This window comes from Notamacropus eugenii, chromosome 2 (assembly GCF_028372415.1).
Source record: "Notamacropus eugenii isolate mMacEug1 chromosome 2, mMacEug1.pri_v2, whole genome shotgun sequence".
NCBI lineage: Eukaryota > Metazoa > Chordata > Mammalia > Diprotodontia > Macropodidae > Notamacropus > Notamacropus eugenii.
Window position 1 is genome coordinate 139,632,000 of NC_092873.1, and position 20,512 is coordinate 139,652,511.

General features: G+C 35.1%; 1 protein-coding gene across 10 annotated transcripts in view; it reads left to right on the plus strand.

Moving 5' to 3' along the window:
- SMAP1 (small ArfGAP 1) overlaps positions 1-20,512 on the plus strand; it is a 326,484-nt gene that overhangs the window by 168,176 nt on the left and 137,796 nt on the right. For 4 of the 10 annotated variants that reach the window (XM_072642582.1, XM_072642584.1, XM_072642577.1 and 1 more), the window contains exons 2-3: positions 1,098-1,231; positions 11,918-12,038. In XM_072642582.1, the coding sequence (XP_072498683.1) occupies positions 11,967-12,038 (72 nt within the window). In that variant the 5' untranslated portion in view covers positions 1,098-1,231; positions 11,918-11,966. The remainder of the gene's footprint in view (positions 1-1,097; positions 1,232-11,917; positions 12,039-20,512) is intronic. The other 6 variants (XM_072642575.1, XM_072642576.1, XM_072642579.1 and 3 more) reach the window with 2 other exon arrangements.

The window sequence follows — 20,512 nt, forward strand, 5'->3', positions numbered from 1 at the left end:
AATAGTCTTTAAAATTTCCCCCCACTTAATAGTATTTTATTTTTTATAATTACTGTAAAAACTGTAAAGACTGTAAAAACTGTGAAGACAGTTTTTAGCATTCCCTTTCGTAAAATTTTGAATCTATACATGTACAATCATATTAGATATATTTCCATGTTAGTCATGTTGTAAAAGAAGAATTAGAACAAAAAGGAAAAACCACAAGAATTAAGAAAACAACAGAAAAAGAGAGAAAATAGTGTGCTTCAACCTGTATTCAGACTCCATAGTTCTTTCTCATCATGATTCTTTTGGAATTATAAAATGACACTAATTAAACTATTGATCTGAAGGAAGGGCTACACACAAGAACATATTCCCTCAGCAAATACTTACGATAAGGAAGTGAAGATAAAATAATAATTTTTCCTTCAATTTTTTTTTTTACCTTTTTTAAAGCTCTAAACTGACAGTATATCTTTTAAAAGTTTCAGCTTTTAGGAAAAATCTAATATAGTAAACACATTTTAAATCAATATTGTTTTCTTCCAGAGCTTATTTTAAGACCCACTTCTCAAAAAGTTGAGAGGAAATAGTTTTCCAGAGTAAGACTAACCAGATATTACAAAATCAATGCATTACAGTTGACCAACCTCATGAAAGAAAGAACTTTCATGAATTTAGAAAGTAAGTAGTTTCAACTTCAGTTGATCTGAGAACTGTGATAGCAAAGTGTGCTAAATGTATGTTTACCCCATCTTTTGGAATTTCTTTTAGCATTATATTACTGTATTTAGTCAGAATTTTTGACCTTGTTAGGGGAAATGTCATGAAGTTTCTGGTTTAAATGAGATGCATGAAAAGTTTCACTCATGAATTGTTTTAAAATGGCAGATAATTTTAGCTAGTGTTGACAGAAATGAAAAAATCAGAAGATGATTTAGATTTCTGAAGAATGGTTTGTAACCTTTTTAGTATTAGCTAAAGCGTTCTTCTTAACATGTTTAAAATATGTTTGTAATTTCTATTTACTTGTACTAGGATTATATTGAAAATCAGACTTTCTAAAACATAGAAATAATACATCCTTTCTTTTTTTCCTTTTTGTGATTTAGGTCCACGATGGGCTTCCTGGAATATTGGCGTATTTATTTGCATTCGATGTGCTGGAATTCACAGAAATCTTGGTGTTCATATATCCAGGGTCAAGTCAGTCAACCTTGATCAGTGGACACCAGAACAAATACAGGTAAAGTTTACTTATGATGAAATTTAATGTTGCTTATAAAGTATTGATTATAAAAATATTTGTGTAAAATATTTCTGAGATATATGTAGCTCCTGAGAACTAACATTAAAAGATATTACTGAAAATTGTATGTATGCCCTTTTGAAGGTACTTCTTCTTAACCTAAGATCTAAATACACACACACATACACACACTTAGTAGGATTTTGATGATTTTTCTGCATTACATTTTACTAAGGTTAGAAAAAGTGATAACCAAAAATAATCAATTCACCTCCTTTGCTTTTTGTAAGAAAGCTCTCTTAGAAACAGTTTAGGAGTATCTTATTTGTAAAAATCAAGAAAGGCTGTTTTTGCACCTGACATTTTCCCCATCCCTTTTTTTAGAACAAGACAAAATGGTACATCTCATTCAAGTTCATAATCAAAGATAATATCTATCTCTTATAGTTTGGTGAATCCTGACTCTACTTTTTTTTGAGCCCGTCTTGATGGAGGGGTTACTTGAGTGTTGTTGATTCTAGGGTGAACATTTCTAATTTTAATAACCTTGGTATTATTTCCATTATCATTTTTTATGTTTTGTAAGAAAATATTTTGTTTTGTCTTTAAAAATGTAAGCAGTTGGAATACTTCAGATCAACAGAGATTTATGTTATAGCATACCTGCTATGTGCATTGCATTTCTTAAAGGTACAGCTTTTCTGTTTTTAAAAGATGGGGGAAAGATTAAGAATCTATATAAGTTGGTGGTTATTTCTGCTTGACTAGCATGGGTACAACTAGAAAAAGAGACATTTTAAACCTTGGATAATTAATACAAATAGCATGGTGAAATTATGCACATTTTAATCTTGGATTTATCATGAGCTACATGGAGATTTTGGGGGAAGGACAGATAAAATAACTTCTTATTTGGTTTGTGTTCTTGTAAACTTCTTAACTCTCTGCGGTTTGTTTCTTTCATTGCACTGAAGTAGCTTTTAATGATCACTAGTAATCTCGTCATTTTCAAGGCCTGGGACCTTTCTCTGTATTTAGTATTTCTCCTGATGTGCTTTATGTCTTTTGCTATTTGTCCTTCTCCAGTCCTCAAAGTTCATTCCTTAGCCTTCTATTTTTTATCTTGTGTTTCCACCTTGGAGAATTCACGGGTTCTCATGACTTCAGTTGTTAGCTATGTATGTGTTATTTCTAAATCTGAATCACTAGCCTTGAGGTTCATTTCAGAGCCTTTACCTGCCTCTTGGTCTTCTTCAGTTTTGTTTTACATTGATCACATTGATCTTGAGATGACTGCAAGATACCATGTCACCATCTCACCAAACTGATTATTTCCTAATTTTCAGTCACTGTGTGTCAAAACCTTAGTCATTTGACTAAGACCTCTTCATTATCTTAACCTTGTTACATCCTTTAATCATTGAATCCTGTCAGTTTTTCCTTTGTAACGTTTCCATCCTACTGCTGCCCCCCTTATCTTGGCCCTTAACATCTCGTGCTCCAGCCTTTTGCAGTAGTTTCCTAGCTGGCCTGGTTTCTAGTTTACTTCCTTTGAGTCCATACCAAATTCACAGTCTAATCTGTGAGCTCCTTTAGAGTAGACAGTGTTTTTTGCTTTTCTTTGTACCTCAGTGCTTAGCATAGAGCTTGTCACATAGTAGCAACTTAATAAATGCTTGTTGACTTACCAGCCTAGATTTCAGTTCAATTCAATAAAATTTTATCAAACACCTACTAGGTACCAGAGGTACTATGCTAAGCTCTGAGGATACAAATAAGAAAAAGAAAGATAGTCCCTGCCCTCTGCCCTCGAAGAGCTTACAATTTAATGGAAGACGATAACATATAAAAGGAAGCTAGGAGACATATGGAGGGTGGGATGTTGAGAAGGACATCAGAACATAAGATGATTTTTTGATCATAGATTTTTCTGCTTAGAAACTTTATATTACCTCTTCATTGTATATAAAGTCCAAGCTCCTTAGCTTATAATTTAAAACCAGTCACGTTATTTTCTTAATATACCTTTCCAACCTTAACTTCAACTTGTATTCTTTTCTTTTAAAATTTTTTTTATTTCATAATTTATGTATTTTTAGTTTTCAACATTTACTTCCATAAGTTTTAAATTTTCTCTTCTCCCTAGGACGGTTTGCAATCTATTATGGCTCTACACATATGTTCCTATTAAACACATTTTCACATTAGCCATGTTGCGTAGAAGAATTATAACAAATGGGAGAGATTTTGAGAAAGAAAAAACAAAGCAAAAAAGAAAATAGCCTACTTTGCTCTGCATTCCGATTCCATAGTTCTTTGTCTGGATGTGGATGACATTAACCATCATGAATCCTTTGGAATTGCTTTAGATCCTCACATTGCCGAGAAGGTTTAAGTGTATCAAAATAAGTCATCGCACACTGTGGCTATTTCTGTGAATAATGTTTTCCTGGTTCTGCTCACTTCACTCAACATTCATGTAAGTCTTTCCAGGCCTCTCTGAAGTCTGCCTGTTCATCATTTCTTATAGCACAGTAGTATTCCATTACATTCATATACCACAACTTGTTTAGCTATTCCTCAATTTCCAGTTCTTGGACACCACAAAAAGAGCTGCTATAAATATTTTTGTACATGTGGGTCTTTTTAAGATGAACTCTTTACTCTACAGACTTGTCTATACTAGGTCTTCTGCACATGATCTTATTTTATTATTCTCCCCTGGTCCTCCCTCAATGCCAGATAGACTGTAACCTTCCAGCAGTTCTGTTAGTCTGTCATCCATAACCCAAATGCTCCTGCTCCATTCCAGGTTGTTGAGGGCAATTTATTAGATTGAATATTTCAATTGTGATACAGGGAAAGCCAATTTCCGGAGTTTGATAAAGTGTTCTATGATGCATATTCTCAGTCTGTAGGATATGACTATAAAGAGATTCTTTAAAAAAGAGAATCATATCAGACCTTACACATCGAGATAAGCCATCCCCTTTAAGGTAACTTATCTTGGGAGAATTATGCTCCTATTCCAATGATTCTGCTGTGGTACATCATCTTCTAAAATCACCCTCCTGTGGTCATGCCTTCATTTCCCATAAACTGAATGTAAAAGTTGACATTATATGGTCAAGTGACCTAAAATGGTGTTACTCACCTGGGCCACCCCCTTTCCTCACTAGAAGTAGCTCTGAATCACTTTTATTGGTTATTTCCAAAATTCAGATCTCCCTCTCAATGTTACATGCTCTCTTCCTCATTTCTCACATTACCAAATACAGCAAAGGCAAAACATAGCATATTTTTAAAGAGGCATAATGTAGAAAATTTTGTTTTAAAATTTTATTTTCAAAAAGCATAATTCAGCTAGAGACATAATAAATTGTCAATAAATGTGCATGCGTAAGTGTATGTTTTTGTATTTAGGGGTGTAATGTCTCTGGAGATTGCATACACGTTCATTTACAAACTTGTTTTTTTCCTCCTTCATTTTGAATGTTTTTCGCAAAAGAGCTTACTTACTTTTTAACAAGGCTTTTCACCCATAGCTTTATGGGCATGAATTACTTTTAGATGGGTTAGAAAGCTTTTCTGTATACTGAATATTTACCCAAATATTTAAATTTATGTTTAAAAACTGCAGAGCAGAGGTTTTAGAGTTGGGAGGGAGGGAACCTAAGACATAATTTAATACAACCTCCTCATTTTGCAAATGAGGCTGTTGAGGCCCTGGGAATTAAACATTTCTTGTTTATTAATACAAAGACTTGTATAGGCCATAGGTAGTGGAGCTAGGATTCAAACTTAATTTTTTTGTTTCCACATTCAGTTCTCAAAAACCTGTACATCATCACAACATAATATACCCAAATGAAAAGTTTACATATTGGAAATAAGCATTTATTATGTGCTCACCATGTGTCAGGCACTCTGCTAAGTGTTGGGGATATAAATACAAGCAAAAAGAGTAATAATCGTTGACCTCAAGAAGCTTACATGGGAAAGGAGCACACAAAAAGGAGCTGAAAAATGGTGCAAGTGGTTTAGGGACTTTTTTTTTTTTTTACATCTAGAAAGTCAGGAGCAGGATGGGGGAGGGGGGTAGGAGAGAGAGTAATGATATAGCAAGACAGCTTGGGACCCTCCACAAAATGAAGGCTGGGAAGAGCTTACCATTGACAGCATGGTGCTAATCATTATGTAGAGATATTCCACAATGAGTAGGCTGCAAGTATAGTACCAGGGCAAGGAGGCATCAGGTTCTGAGGGAAGTTTTAGAATGAGATAGAAATATAGGCATGATTTGGAAGGCCAGAAGCTCTTGAACAGTGCCAGGAAGGCAAAATATTGCATATTTTTAAGAGATGCAATGTAGATAATTTTGTACAATGTATTTTCAAAAAGTATAATTGAATTCAGGATTAGTTAAAATTATCTGCAGTATTTTCTTTTTCTTGGTGTTTTTCATCTCATTTTAAGTTTCTGGAATGCTAGGTAGAATCACTTTTTTAGAGTTTTATTTTGCAAAATACTTCTCTATTGTCCTTGTAGTTCTCAAGTCACATGTAAAAAGAGATTTCAAGATGTCTTTTAGTGGCAACCTTATATTAATTACTGTGTCAAAATAAAAAAAAAACAAGCCCACTAAAGTCTGGTTTCTCATTAAACAATGCTTTGATCTATAAACTACCCTTTCACTTCATTCAGAAAATAATTCTTAATATCTACTTTGTGAAAACTACAGCATTAGATTGTGGGAAATAAAGAGAAATATATATTTCCTATCCTTGTAGAGTTTAGAAGGGAGATAAAGCAAATGTTAATGTGATCACCAGAAAGTTTTTATTAATTGGCAAATTGGGCAATATTAATTTACATTTAATTATATTTTAATTACATCACCAAAAATGTATTTATTAATTTTCACATGGAACATTGATTAGGAGCTAGCTGAGGAAATAGAGGCCATGGAAAGAAGGATACATAGTTCTGTTCTTTCCTGGGTAGCAGCTTGTTTTTAAGACACAGTATAATGTATTAGTAAGAGCATTGGATTAAGAGTATATAGGTTTTTGTTATTTTAAGTTTAACTCTTTGGGTTTCAGTTTTATCATCTTTAAAGGATTTGAACTGTATGATTTTCTAAGGTGCTTCTCAGCTCTAAAGTGCTTTAATTCTCTCCATCAACAAACATTTATTAAGTATCTTGTTGTGTGCAGGCTGCTTTAGTAGGCTCATTTGAAAAAGTTAATTCCTGCCTAATGGAACTTTTAGATTGTTAGGGAAATAAGCTCCAAAAACAGATAACTATAATATACAATATTATATAAGTTTATTAGAGAGTTGTCAAAGTGCTATGTGAACTCCAGCAGAGAATGTGCTATATGAAGTTCATAGAAAAAAAAGAGATTCATGGAGGAGGTAGCATTTGACCTGTGCTTTAAAGATGAAAATGGGTAGGAAAGACATTTCAGGCTTAGGAACCAGTGTGAGCAAAGGCTCAGAACTGGGCAAGGGCGTAGTACTTTTGGATTGGGTTGGGGGGAGGAGCGGGTAGAGTAGTCAAGATCTTCTGGTGTATAATCAATATTGAGGAGAGTAGTATGAGACAAGGCTGGAATGATAAGATTGTTCTGGTCTGAAGTAGGACTTTTAATGTCACAAAGGGGTATGTGTTTTTTTCTCAATTCTTCAAATTTTACTAGCTCTCTTTTGCCTCCCAAGTAGTGAAATTGACCAGATAAATCTGACAATTTGGTTTTTAAATTTTTTTTTTTTTGGTGGTGGTGGTGGTGGTTAGGGCATATGAAGGAGAAAGATATGAAAGATATGAAAACCAGTTGGGAGATTATTACAGCTGTTTAGGTGACAATGAAGGCCTATACAAGGGTAGTGGAAGATAGGAGGGAGTGGATGTCAAAGATGTCAAAAAGAGATGGAATCCATAGGACCTGGCAGTGATGGATTTAGAAATGAGAGATGAGGACAAAGGAAAAGCCACAGAAGATCTTGAAGTTTTGTACATGGGACACAAGGTATTTAGAAAAATGACTGGCAAAAGGTAGACCAGATTTGAAGTGTGGGAAATTATAAATTCAGTTTTAGACATGTTGAGGGTCATGGTGATGGTAGAATATTTAAGTAAAAATGTCTTGAAGGTAGCTGCATAATGGGGACCTGAGTTGGGACAGACTGCAGATGTAGATTTTGGAGTTGTTTACATGGATTTCTAAAGTAGAGAATTGTAGAGGGACAAGAGACAGATTTTGGGGGAAATATCTATCTTTAATAGATTGGAATGAGCAAAAGAAAAGAGCAGTTGTAGACAAAAGACCAGAACCAGAAGAGCTTAGGAATTTTGAAGTCAAGAGAGTAAAAAATATTCAGTAAGAAAGGGGTAGTCAGTGCTTCCAAAAATTTATGTTGGTCAAGGAAGATGTGGTCTAAAAATAAGATAATTGAATTTGGTTATTGGAAGGTAATTGATCTTTGGAAGAAAAGTTTTAGGGAGTTGTGTCTGAGCCAGATTACAGGAGTTGAAGGTGGCCCTTCCTTTTGTCAAGGTGAACCCCTCTACATGTCCAAGTAATCCCATCCCGGGTAATCACATTCTCCCACCTTCTTCATTAGATTAGACCACCTCCTCTGTCATCTCTGCTCTCTCACTAATCTGTATTCTTTCCCAATTTGTTTCCCTACTACCTGCTAACAGGTCCATGCCTTGTCTACTTAAAAAAAACAACAACAAAAAACTCTCACTTTATCCATCAATCTAACTGGCCATTGTCTTATATCTCATCTTTCCTCTCTTTCTTGGCTAGAGTGCTTGAGAAGGCTATATAAAATAAGTGACTCCATTTCCTTTCCTCTTATTCTCTTAACTCTTTGCTGGCTTCAGACATCATCCAACTGAAACTACGCTCTCCAAAGTTATTAATGATTTCTTAATGGCCAAATCTAATGCCATTTTCTTAATCCTTATTCGTCTTTACATCTCTGGAACCTTTGTCAGTTAACCCCATCGCCTTGTTATTCTCTTCTCTAGGTTTTTGTGACACTGTCCTTCCTTGATTTTTCTCTTACCTTTTTGTTTCTTTCTATTCTCTTTTGCTAGATCTTGTACTCACTAGCTGTGAATGTTTTCCAAGGCCCTGTTCTGGATCTCTGTTCACTTTATAGTATTTTGCTTGGTGATTTTATCAGCTGCCATGGATTCAGTTATCATCTCTATGGAGATGATTCTCAGATAGATTTAATCAGAGCTAACCTTATTCCTGACCTCCAGTCTTACACCTCCAGTTGTCTGTTGGACATCTTGAGAGGATTTTCCTGTGGTCATCTTAAATCCAGCGTGTCTAAAACTGAATCATCTTTTACTCTCCCTCCTTCACTCTCAACTTTCTCTTATTCTAAAGTTTCCCTATTACTTTGAAGGGGCTCCACCATCCTCACAATCACCCAGGATTGTAAACCAAGGATCATCCTCAGCTCCTCATTCTCTCTCATTGTCTCCCCAGCCCCCTGTCATATCCAGTTAGTTATCAGATCCTTTAGGTTATACCTTCATGATGTCTTTCGTATGTGCCACCTTCTATCCTCTTACACTCCCACCACCTTGATGCAGGTCCTCATCATCTCACACTTGAATTACTGCAGTAGGCTCTTTGGTTGGTCTGCCTGTCTCAGAGCTCTCTCCATTCTAGACCGTCCTCCACTTAAGCCCAAGGCTAAACTATGTTACTGCATCATTCAGTCAGTTTTAGTGCTTCCTGGTTTTATCCAAGATCAAATAGAAAACTCTTTGAAAGCCCTTCAGTATTTGGCTCTGTCTTGCCTTTACAATCTTCTTATATCTCCTTGCTTTTCCTTGAACATATACCCATCATTTTGACTCCCACCTGGACATTTTCCCTGGCTGTTGTTGTTGTCCTACAACTCTTACCCTACTCATCTCCATTCTCTGGCTTTCATGGCATCCTTCAAGTCTCAGCTAAAGGCCTTCAAAAAGCCTTTGTGAGTCTTCATTTAGTACCTTCCCTTTGAGACCATCCCCAATTTATCCTATATATGTCTTATTTATACATGGTTGTTTGCATGTTATGTAGGGTCTGTTTTATGCCTTTTTAAATATTTTTACGTATTCATATATATGTATTATATATGTTAATACATTTAATATATTTTTGTGTTCCCAGCTGGCACGTAGCACGTAGTAAGTGTTATAGTAGAGTGACTGACTAATACTTGTTAATTTGAGTTAAGGAGTCTACGTAGTGAGGAAGTTTTGGCTTTATACATAGATAGCTTTTCTAAGAAGTGTAGCAGTAAAAGGGAAGAGAGAAATGGGGAATTAGCTGATTCTGATAAAAGGGTCAAAGAAAAGACACGGTTTTGTTTTTTTTTTAAAGGATTGTAAAGATATAAGCATTTTTCTAGGCAGGTAGAAAAAACCCATGGAAACAGAAAAGATTGAAGATTCCAGGAGAGTAGAGGACTAATATAAAAAGGTCAGGAAAAGAAAGGAAGTAATGGGATCAAAGGTATAGACAGAGGGATGAACTTTAGGAGTCTCTTGTTGCTTAGCCGTTTTCAGTGGTGTCTAACACTTCAGGACCCCTTTTGGGTTTTTCCTAGCAAAGATACTGGAAGAAACTGAGACAAATTGGGTTAAATGACTTGTCCAAGGTCAAGTTCCTGAGTCTGGGTTTGAACTTGGGTATTTCTGACCCCAGGCCTGGTGTCCTATCCATTGTGCCACCTAGCTGCCCTAACTTTAGGAGTAGGAGTACCTTTTCTCTAATTCAGAGGGAAAGAGGGGAGCCACATAATCTTCTTTAGAAGGGCTGCGGTACAATTTGTAATTAAAAGAGGTCAAAAAATCTGCATAACTCTTTGATTTGGTGGAGAGGGAATTTATCTGAGAATGTGAAAGACCTGGGCTTAAGTGTCAACCCTGACAGTGCTCCCTATATAAACATGGGGAAAGTTACTTAGAAGAATGCTTGGGGAACTGAGGAATTAAGAGTGAGTTAGGGAAGGGAGTTAGGGGTTGATCTTCATTGCTAGAGTTTCTTTCTGGGAGTTCCTTATACCAACAAAATCACAAGTTTGGACCCATATTAATAATTTGGTATGATAGTAAATATTCTGAAAATACTTAGAATCAGTCTGGGTGATTTTTTTTTCTTTAAGACTTCCTAGGGACATCTCAAAGTGGCACAGTAGATAGAACCATGGCACACTGGATAGAGCCATCAGCCCTGGAGTCAGGAGAAACTGAGTTCAAATGTGACCTCAGACACTTACTAGCTGTGTGACCCCGGGCAAGTCACTTAACCTTGTTTGCCTCCCCAGGGGAAAAAAAAGACTTTCTAAAAACATACTGCTTTGTTCTAGACCTGTCAATTTCTCCATCCTACTACAGCTGTTTGGATGTTTATAGTCCCAAGGATTATGTTGTAGTAAAACCTATATTAAAAATGACTTAACAATAATTGGAATTCTGTTTTTGCTCTGTTTAGTAATAGTTTGCTATCTTATTATTTCCTTCTTTCTCCAAAAAGAGAAAATCAATTTTTTAAAAAAAACTTTCAGTATGTGTTCTTGGTTCTCTTTACATTTTCCCCAATTTAATGTTCACAGTAATGATCCTCTCAAGAAAGGTAGGGTTAGAAGTGTGTGCCAAATGATGATTATACCATTTATATTTTCAACACTAAATATTTAAAAAAAGAAAAAGTTGTTTCCCAGAACATCTTAACTTATTGAGACTAGAGATGGTTTCTTTTTTTGTGTGTGTATCTCTAGCATGCAGTGCCTTGCACAAAGTAGATGCTCAGTAAATTTGTAAAATTTATTGAATTCTGGTTAATCAGAGTTTTTCCATTAAACTCAAGAATGAATAATTCATACTTGTTTCTTTTTGAAACAGTATAATGAAAAGCTAACCTTCAGAATAAATACTTGATTTATTTATTCTGTTATAAATTTTTCTCAATATACTTGTCTTGTTATAATGTTCTCAGGACTACATAAACTACCTCATTGGACTGTTCTTTCAGGATTTCAACTAAATTCCTATAGATCGGTTCTGGGATGGACTCATCGCATACTCTCTAGAGATCAAGTAATGACCTATAAGTTTCTAGTGTACCTATAAATTTCTAGTTTTTATGTTTTGCCATTTATTATGTCATTTGTTTCTCACTGAGTGTCATTTAAATACTAATTGATATGAAACTTGATCAGTAAGTAGAGATGATAACAATGTTACTTAGTTTAGTTCAGTTAGTTATGTGAAACTTTTCAGCTCCTACAAAATCACAACTTATAGTTATGTTTAGTTAATTGCCAATCAGGAAGAATATGTTCTCTGAAAGTTATTTACTTATAACCAGTAGCCATTAGTAAATATGTTGATATAGGCCATTCAGTTATGTTTAAAGACTCTGAGCAGCTCAAAAAGACTAGTAGTTAATTCCACAGCACCATTATTTAGTTATGCAATGTGAGCTGGGTGTGTGGTTTATATTATTGACCTTCCTTTCCTGTCTCCATTGAGAAAAAAAATTCCCACCCACCCCCTCCTGAAAATTTTTTTTTTTTATGAAACCTAAGGGAATGGACTCTGTAACTAATATTTCCTAAGAGTTCCTGAGACCAAAAATGGTGGCCCTTCTCTTCCAGCAGCTGGAATCCAAAAGATCTTGAAACCAGTCCTGAAAGGCTTGCTCCTATGCAAGAAATCCTGATGACTTTTGAGAGGAAGATAGAGAACTATTCTGGAAAAGTTCAAGTGGTAGTAGAGGTGAGTTACTGACTTGGAGAATGTGTTTAGGGACTATAAAAATTCACTTTCTGTTTTTAATAAAATATTTTAGAAAATTATATGCAGTTGAGGCAACTGGAAATTTCAGCCTACATGTTCTAGAGAGATCCTAACAAGTATATAATGGTGGATGTAGGCACTGTGCCTTTATGTTCCTCCTCTCACTCCAACCCCTGTGCTTAATCTTTGTAAATGAATGCTGTATTTTTTATTTTACCTTGAATTTTATGTAAAATGTTAATAAAATGTATTTTTTTAAAAATTTTGTGCTTTGAATTTTGTTTTGAACAACAAATTCTTTGCTTTATTAAAATGGAAAGTGAACATGTGCAGGATGGAAGTCAACATACTGAATTGTTTCATAAATATTACAGTTTTTTTGAAATATCAGTAATTATATATTGACAGTTTGAAAGGATATGAAGAATAAGGATAATTTAAAGTTTATTAACGAGGCAATAAGAAATTTTATGACCTGGAGGTTTTTTTTAAAGAGGTATTTGCATGGACATAGATGTTCTGTAAGACAGCAAACTTGGAGGATACAGTATTGGGTCTGGAGGCAGGAATACCTAGGTTCAGTTCTTGCCTTTGATGCTAGCTAGATATATATCCATGGATAAATCACTTACTCTCCCTTACTTTCAGGTTCCTCATTTGTAAAATAATGATAGTAATACCTGCAGTAACTACCTCACAAGGTTGTGAGGCTCAATTAAATGTAAAGTGTTGTGCATTTACATTTATTTTATATTATGGATATGTGTTGAAGGTAGAATTTCAATTTTCAACACACTTAGACGTATCTCTTACATACTCTTCTCAAATTAAAATGTAGACGTTTAAAATCTTATAAAATAATTGAAGTAAATGCTTACATCTTCCAGCAACTGGTACTTAAAGGCCATTATTTTATGATAAATGCTGAGAAATCTCTCTCAACAAAAACTTTTTCAGCCTTTCCCTCACTATTGAAGCAGCTAAAATTCAGGCACTTCCTTCTAGCCAGAAATACTACAGCTTCTGCTACTGTACTTATGTAGTCACAGGTTTAGAGCTGGAAGGGACCTTAAATGTTATCTAGTCATCATTTTTATGAGAACAACATGGACCCAAATTTGCCCAAGGTACATAAGCAGTAAGAGTCAGAGCTAAAATGCAGACACAGATTCTCTGCTTCCAAATCTGCCACTTCTTTTCAGACTACTTGTTCTCATAAAAAAGGGCTTAACCCAGTGTGTGGTATATAGTGGTGCTTAATATATGCTTGTTTACTGACATGGAGCAATATCATGGACTTCCCATCTTGACTGTGAAGGAAGAATTTCCCAAATCCTTTTGATGAAAGAATTCTTTTCAAGAATTTGCTGAGACCAAAGTCTCAGAATATTATTCTGAATTTATAAAGAAACTTGGGAAAGGGAGAGGTATCAACATGTAGAGGGAAAGAGAACACAACACAGAAAACAGAGTTTAGGAACAGAAACCAAACTTTTCCCCCAGACAAGTGGAAACTTCCTAGTTAGTAGTATATTTCATGGTGTATTCCATGTAGCTACAAATGCACATGATCCATAAAGAGCTTTTTCTTAAACATTATTAATTTCACATAAAGGAACTTGTCCTCAGTAGTCATTTGTTAAAGTATATATAGAGTAGATATTTAAATTTACTTCTGTAAATTTGACATGTACTTATTAGAAAATGTAGACTTTTGAATTTATTTTAAATAAAGTAACCTGAGCAATAGTTAAACTTTTTTGAGTGCGTCACTTGCTATACTTTCTATGTTACAAATAGCATCTTTTATCATGACGTGATCACTTGCCTATTATTTTCTTTCTTCTGTTTAATTACAAACCCTGCCCCCTCTTGATTTTTATTATCGTTTCAAGAGCATATGTTTCTCTCATTCTTCCTTGCTCATTATTACCATGCTTATGCTTAAGACTTTTGTTTTACCAAAAAAAATTTTATTCCCTACTGTGTTATTCCTAACTACAGAAGCAACCCCAGTGAAGCAATGAGTTATTCTTTTGCTTGTTTGAAATTAATATTGCTTCTTATGCTGCTAATTCCTTTTGTCTTCCTGTTTTTCTTGCACATTTTTCTGCTTTTTTGAGTTTCCTTCATGTTTACTCTTTATCCCTTTATAAAAAAGTTCTTTAAAAATGCCTTTCTTCAGTGGATTAACATTGATTTTTATACATTTCAACTTAGTACTCTGAAGACAGGAGGAATGCAATAAAAAAGCAAGCAAATTATATTTTTTCAAGTGATGAAACTGTTGAGATTCTTCAGACTCCATGTAAAACATGAAGGTTTTCAAAGCTTTTTCATTTGAATTTAAAATAGAAAGTGAACATGTGCAGGAAGGAAGTCAACATACTGAATTGTTTCATAAATATTACTGTTTTTCATGTTATAGCTTTAAGAATGGAATTAGAAGACATTTTTAAGCCAGAAATGTTTCAAAACATACTATCTTGATCTTTATTAGTACCATACTGTAGGAGGTTATATGAAATTCTAGTTTTGTATAATGTCTGTAGTAAGGAAATTTTTTCTTTCTCTGTCATACCCCCATTTCTTTTTGGGTGGGATGAAGTTGAGTCTATCAAGGCACAAATGGTTTGGGATATGCATTATAAACCTTATTATATTGTCTTACTCAAAGCCATCCCTCTTTCAGACTTTCATATTTCTGTCAAATATGCCCCAGTCCTTCTAGTCACCCAGGTTCAAGATCTTAATCTCATCTTTTTTTTGTGTGTGTGTGTGTCATCTTTAATATCTCTCTGTCACTGCAGTATAACCAATAAATTGCCTCCCACCACGTTACTTTCCTATCTTGTTTTCTCTACTCACACAATCACCATCCTGTTTGAGGCCTTTATTATTTGTCTCTTGGGCTACTGTAGCAGCCTCCTAATTGGGTCTCCTTGCCCCTTTCTCTTCTCTCCCAGTTCATTCTTTGAATACCTGCCAAAAAGTGATTTTTCTAATTACTCTTATTGATCATGTCATTTTTTTCTCTTAGGCTCTCTTTTGACTCTAGGATCAGATATAAATGGTATCTTTTCTAGCCCTTCACAACCTGGCCCAAACCTACCTTTTCAGTCTTCTTATTCTTTCCCTTTCCTCCATTCTACTGTCAAGCCAACTGGCTCACTTTGCTGTTTTTTACATCCGTACAGACATGAATAAGAAGTTAAAGTATGATTCCATCTGTAGTTACGGTTGCAAAAGAAGAGAGAAATGAGTTTAAGAGGAAGAAAGTTTTTGCTCAGTTAAAATCAGAAAACTCATTTTTTATGTTTTTTTAAAACTTTGTATCACAAATATCTATACACAGATAAGCAACTACTGAAAGCTGTTGTTCATTGTTATGAGCTCTTGCTGGTTTGTTGTATTAGGTATCTTTCGATAAAAGCATTTAAAAAAATTTGCCTTCTTAGCTATGTCCATTGATCAAATTAATTGAATGGTTATTTTAAAAGGCCTGTTATTTACAAGTTTAGACTCTCTCTCAGGATATGTACAGGAATTTTCAGAAACTAATGAAGCATATTCAACAACTTTTGCAAAAAAGATGATTACTAATAACATGTTTAGTGAAGGCAAAAAGTTTTTTGTACCATTAGAATTAAAAAGTAAAATATTATTTATTTTATCTTTATCACATCCTTTAAAGTTTTTGTCCATGTTTTATAACATACATGATATATGAATAGTACCTGTACACAATTTATAAGCATGTTGTGTATGTGCTCAAAAATTTTTTGTGATACGTATGAGCAATTAAATTTAGAGAACATACTTTAGTGTAGTTCAAGCATTTCCAGTTCCTAGACTTCCATGTGATTAGACCTGCTCAGGATCTGTAGGAAGGGGAGGAATTCCATTGAGGTATGTCTTATTGGTTCTTCAATACTGGTGAATTTAGGGATGGGGAACCAGTCTGGTTAAGAATTGGAGATTTCTAGCCTAGAACTTTCCAGAGAGAAGATGGAGGTATAGGACATTCTAGAAAAGAAGCAAGGCAAAAGGGAGAAAGGTTACCAGCTAGGAGAAAGAGACATGACTAAGGAACAGTAGAGGGCTTGTTAGCTGTTGAAGAACTTGGCCAGAAAAGCCAGGTGTTTTTCTGGACTAGTAAAGTTAATAATTTTAGTTAATCACAAAATATGTTTAGGTTCTATCAGTGTACTTCATACCTACATTCTTCAGAACTATGGACTCCATGTGAGGGGAAGAAGAAATTGTGCATCCCTACCTTCCTAGACTCCCCTAAATTGATAGGAACCTCAGAGGTCATCAGTCCAATCTATACCAGTTAGGATTCCCTTCTACAACCACAGCAAGTAGTCATCCTGTCTCTGTTGGATGACCACCATGTGACTGGGCTCTTATTATCTTCCACTATTATCTTTTAGATAACTCTGATTAAAAAAAAATTCTTCCTTTGGAGCTAAAAATCTGCATTTGCAGTTTCCCCCATTTATTATTATTAATAAGCCAAAAAGAATGTCTGATCCCTTGTTCAAGAAACAGCTCTTCAAATATTTGAAGACATGTGTTGTTCTCACCTTTCCCTCAGCAGATATTTTCTTTTCCAGGCAAAGTATTACCAGTTTCTTTAACTAGACGTCACAGAAGTTAAACATATTGACAAAAATAACCCATTTATATAGTACCTTAAAGTTTACACAACATTTTGAGAAAAGGAATACCTTTCTAACAGATAACCTTCTAACTCAAGACTTATCTAAGTGTTCCTTTATAGGGAATATTATTTCCTCTCATTTTTTTTCTCCTTTTAAAAATCAATGTCCTCAAAAAAAAAAATTGTTGTCTTTAGAATGTTTTTTTTTTCCCAAGGAAAAACATTTTCGTATTTTGAACACCTGTAGAAAGTCAGCTCCTTGAAGAAAGGCACTATTTCATTTTTGTTTTGTATTCTCAGGACTCTTCCCAATGCCTGGCACATAGTAGGTGCTTAATAAGTAGAAAATCTTCCACTGTGAAATGTTGTGAAAGAGTACCATTTTGCCATGACTGTTTTTTAAGACTAAAGGAAATATCGTTTTTGATACTCTTGGCTTTTTGTGCCTGTTTGCAAAGACTCGTCTTGACCCTTTTTGCTTTCTTGGCAAGATACTGGAATGGTTTGCCATTTCCTTTTTCAACTCATTTTATGAATGAAGACACGGAGGCCAACAGAGTTAAGTGACTTGCCCAAGGTCACTCAGCTAGTAAATGTCTGATGCTGGATTTGAACTCAAGTCTTCCTGACTCCAGGCCCAGTGCTCTATCCACCAAGCTATCTTGGTTAATAAGGAACTGTGTAAAACATTCACAAAGGGAGGCTGACCTGAATAGTAGAACGTCATTGTTACAGACTCCATTAAGTTAGTGTGTGAAGGTCTTTGGATTTACAATTAAAAGGATTATATGGAAAAATCAAGCATATATAAAATATGTCCTTATAATGTCTATATTGATGCTTCTTCAAGCTCCCTAACTTCCCAATTCCTCAGTGTCTTAAAATCCCAGTCTCCAGTTATACAAGGAGATAGTTACATCTTGTATCTCACCATTATTCACAGGTTCTACTTTTTAATAAAAAAATCTGATATTCTATCTGTAGAGAACTATATAGACTATAACTTATATCATTACATCTCCACTTATACCTCATTCCTCTAAAACCTATTCTTTTCCCCAGTCATGACTTCCAATGCCACTATTTCCCAATACTTTACCAGCCCACTATACCTCTTTTAACTTTACTTTCTTCCCCTTCCTATCTTGACCCTACACCAAACCAGTTCACCCCCATGGTCTGTATTTACTCTCTTTGGTCCTATCACCTCTATCCCTTTCCAAACATTAGTGCCAGATTATTCTTGTCATCTGCCTATTCTGTTCTAACTCACTCTCCATTTATCAGACCTGGAACAGGTCACATAATGTTAAATACATTATAAACTTATGTTACCTAAGTTCACTGTCCTCACATCAATGAGGCACTCCCTTTACTTTCCTCTGATTCTTCATCTCACTTCCCACAGAAACTATTTCAAGTCCTTTTAGTACTCAAGGCTCCCACATCTCCTTCTTCCCCCTCACAGCTGAGAACTTCAACTTTTTTCCCCCCTGAGAATATTGAGGCTATTTGATGTGAATTTCCCCTCTCTTTTTCATTCCCAAAGCTCGTGATTTCATGCCCCCATAACTGTGGATGTTCCTCTAGGTTCTGCCTTGGGCTCTCTTCTCTTCTCTCTCTGTACTCTTTGTCTTGGAGATTTTGTCATTTCCCATGGGTTTAATCATTTCTCTACAGATTAATTTCAGTTTGATATATCCACTTTCCTGAGATTCAGTTGTATTTCTTTTGCCTGTTGCACAGTGCCAAAGACATCTCAAACTCCACATGTCCAAACAAAACTCATTATCTTTCCACCCAAACCTACCCCTCGCTTTTTTGAGCTTCTCAGTGGTACATGTTTCCTTACAGTTTCCCTATAATTTCATAACCTTAGATTATCATTTTCCCTCCCCGCATATGTCCAGTCACTTGCCAAATAGTGCAATTTCTACATCTTCTGAATCTTTCAAATCTGACACTTTATGTTTACTGACACAGTAACACCTTGGTTCATGCCCTCATCACATCTTGCCTAGTTTTTTATGAGGAAAACCTCTAAGGGAGAGATGGTGTTGGAGCTGAGCTTTGAAACTAGGAATTGTAAAAGGTAGACATGAGAAGAGAGTATTCCAGGCATGAAGCACAGCTTCTGAAAAGGCATGGAGATGGGAGATGTCGTGGCCCCTTTGAAGACAGCAGGAATGTCTGCAGCTAGTTTAGCCTGACCAAATAGTACATGAGGAAGAATAATATGATTACAGAGGTGAGTTGGAGCTACTTTATGAAGGACTTTGAATACCAAACAGAGGAATTTGTATTTGATCTTACAAGTAGTAGAAAGCACTGAAGGTTATTTAGTAGGACCTGTGTTTTAGGAATATCATTTTGGTAGTTTTAAAGTGATCTTTGATTCTTCTCTGAATCACTCTATACACTCATTTAATTGCCTTATCCTTGCAGTTTTACATATGAAATGCTTCTTTCATTGGCATTCTCCTTCCCAATCTCAACAATAACCACCTCAGTTTAGGTACTCTTCCATATTAAAGTATTTGAAAAGTCCCTAAACTAGTCTCACTCTGATTTTTTTTCCCTCCATTTCATTCTTTTCACTGCCCCTCAAGTAGAGTTTTCCCATTGTACTCTTCTAATTATGTTGCTCCTCCCCTTAGAAACCTTCACAGGTTCTTTTATTGCCTTGTTTTGAAAGCCCTCTGTAATTTATTTTTTCCATTTTATCCCATAATAACTGCCCACTGCATATCTATGTTTCAACCAAAGTGGACTTGATTTCTCAAAGATTATTTTCGTGAATGGGGGAGTCGTGTGTGTGTGTGTGTGTGTGTGTATGTGTTTCTTTGCATCTCTAGTGCCTACTACAATATTTTGTGTATAAAAGGTGCTTTATATGTAACTATTGCATAAATTAATTCAGATACTTGTCTGTAGTGCAGAAGAAGTAGAGCAATTGTTAGATTTTAGTACGGCAAAGTTTCCCTTCTTTTCATGCTATGCTTTAAGCATGAAGAATTCAGAATTAGTGATTAAATGATGGTGACTTCTGGTATAATTAATAAAGTGATAGTGACTTATGTAAATGGATGAATTTTCAGTGTCTTTGAAATTTCCAACGTTTGAATTACTCTTTAGCTTGTGTCTTTGGTTAAAAGATAGGAGCCAGCTTTGTTCTCAGAGGCACAGGCATGTCCCTTCTGTAGGAGAAGTAGAAAGTTTTTAAGAATTATATTTTTCTTCATTTAAAAATTGGGAAGAGGAGATTATGCCCTATGGATTAGTTTGCTCTCAGAAACTAGACTAGTATTTCCTGTAGCCAGTCCATCACTCTTAACTCAAATTCCTTGCTGCTAGAGACAAGAGGCTTGCAGTTTGAAGATAAATGTGAGAAAAAGCTTAGTTTTTTTTCCAAAATTAATGCATGCAATTTATCAGCGCCATTTCTACACAGCCAATCTGCTTTTTCTCAGCATACCAGGGAAATTGCATCTTTAATTTCCAGGAACATGCAACTTTTTTGGTCTCCTAACAATATACTTCCAACAATTATCTCCTATTTTGAGTAATAGAAGTTATAAAAGAAAAATAAATCCAATGCTTTGCTCATTATGCAACAGGAAAGACTTTTATGGGCTCCTAACTTGCATGTAAAATTTCAGAATACCTATTATTTACAATATTTGAAGATTTTCAGTATACTGTAGAAAGAAGACTAGAAGTCAGGAGACTTGCATTTTACTTCCTTCTCTTCTGTTATGATGCTGCTAGGGCATAAACTAGATAGAAT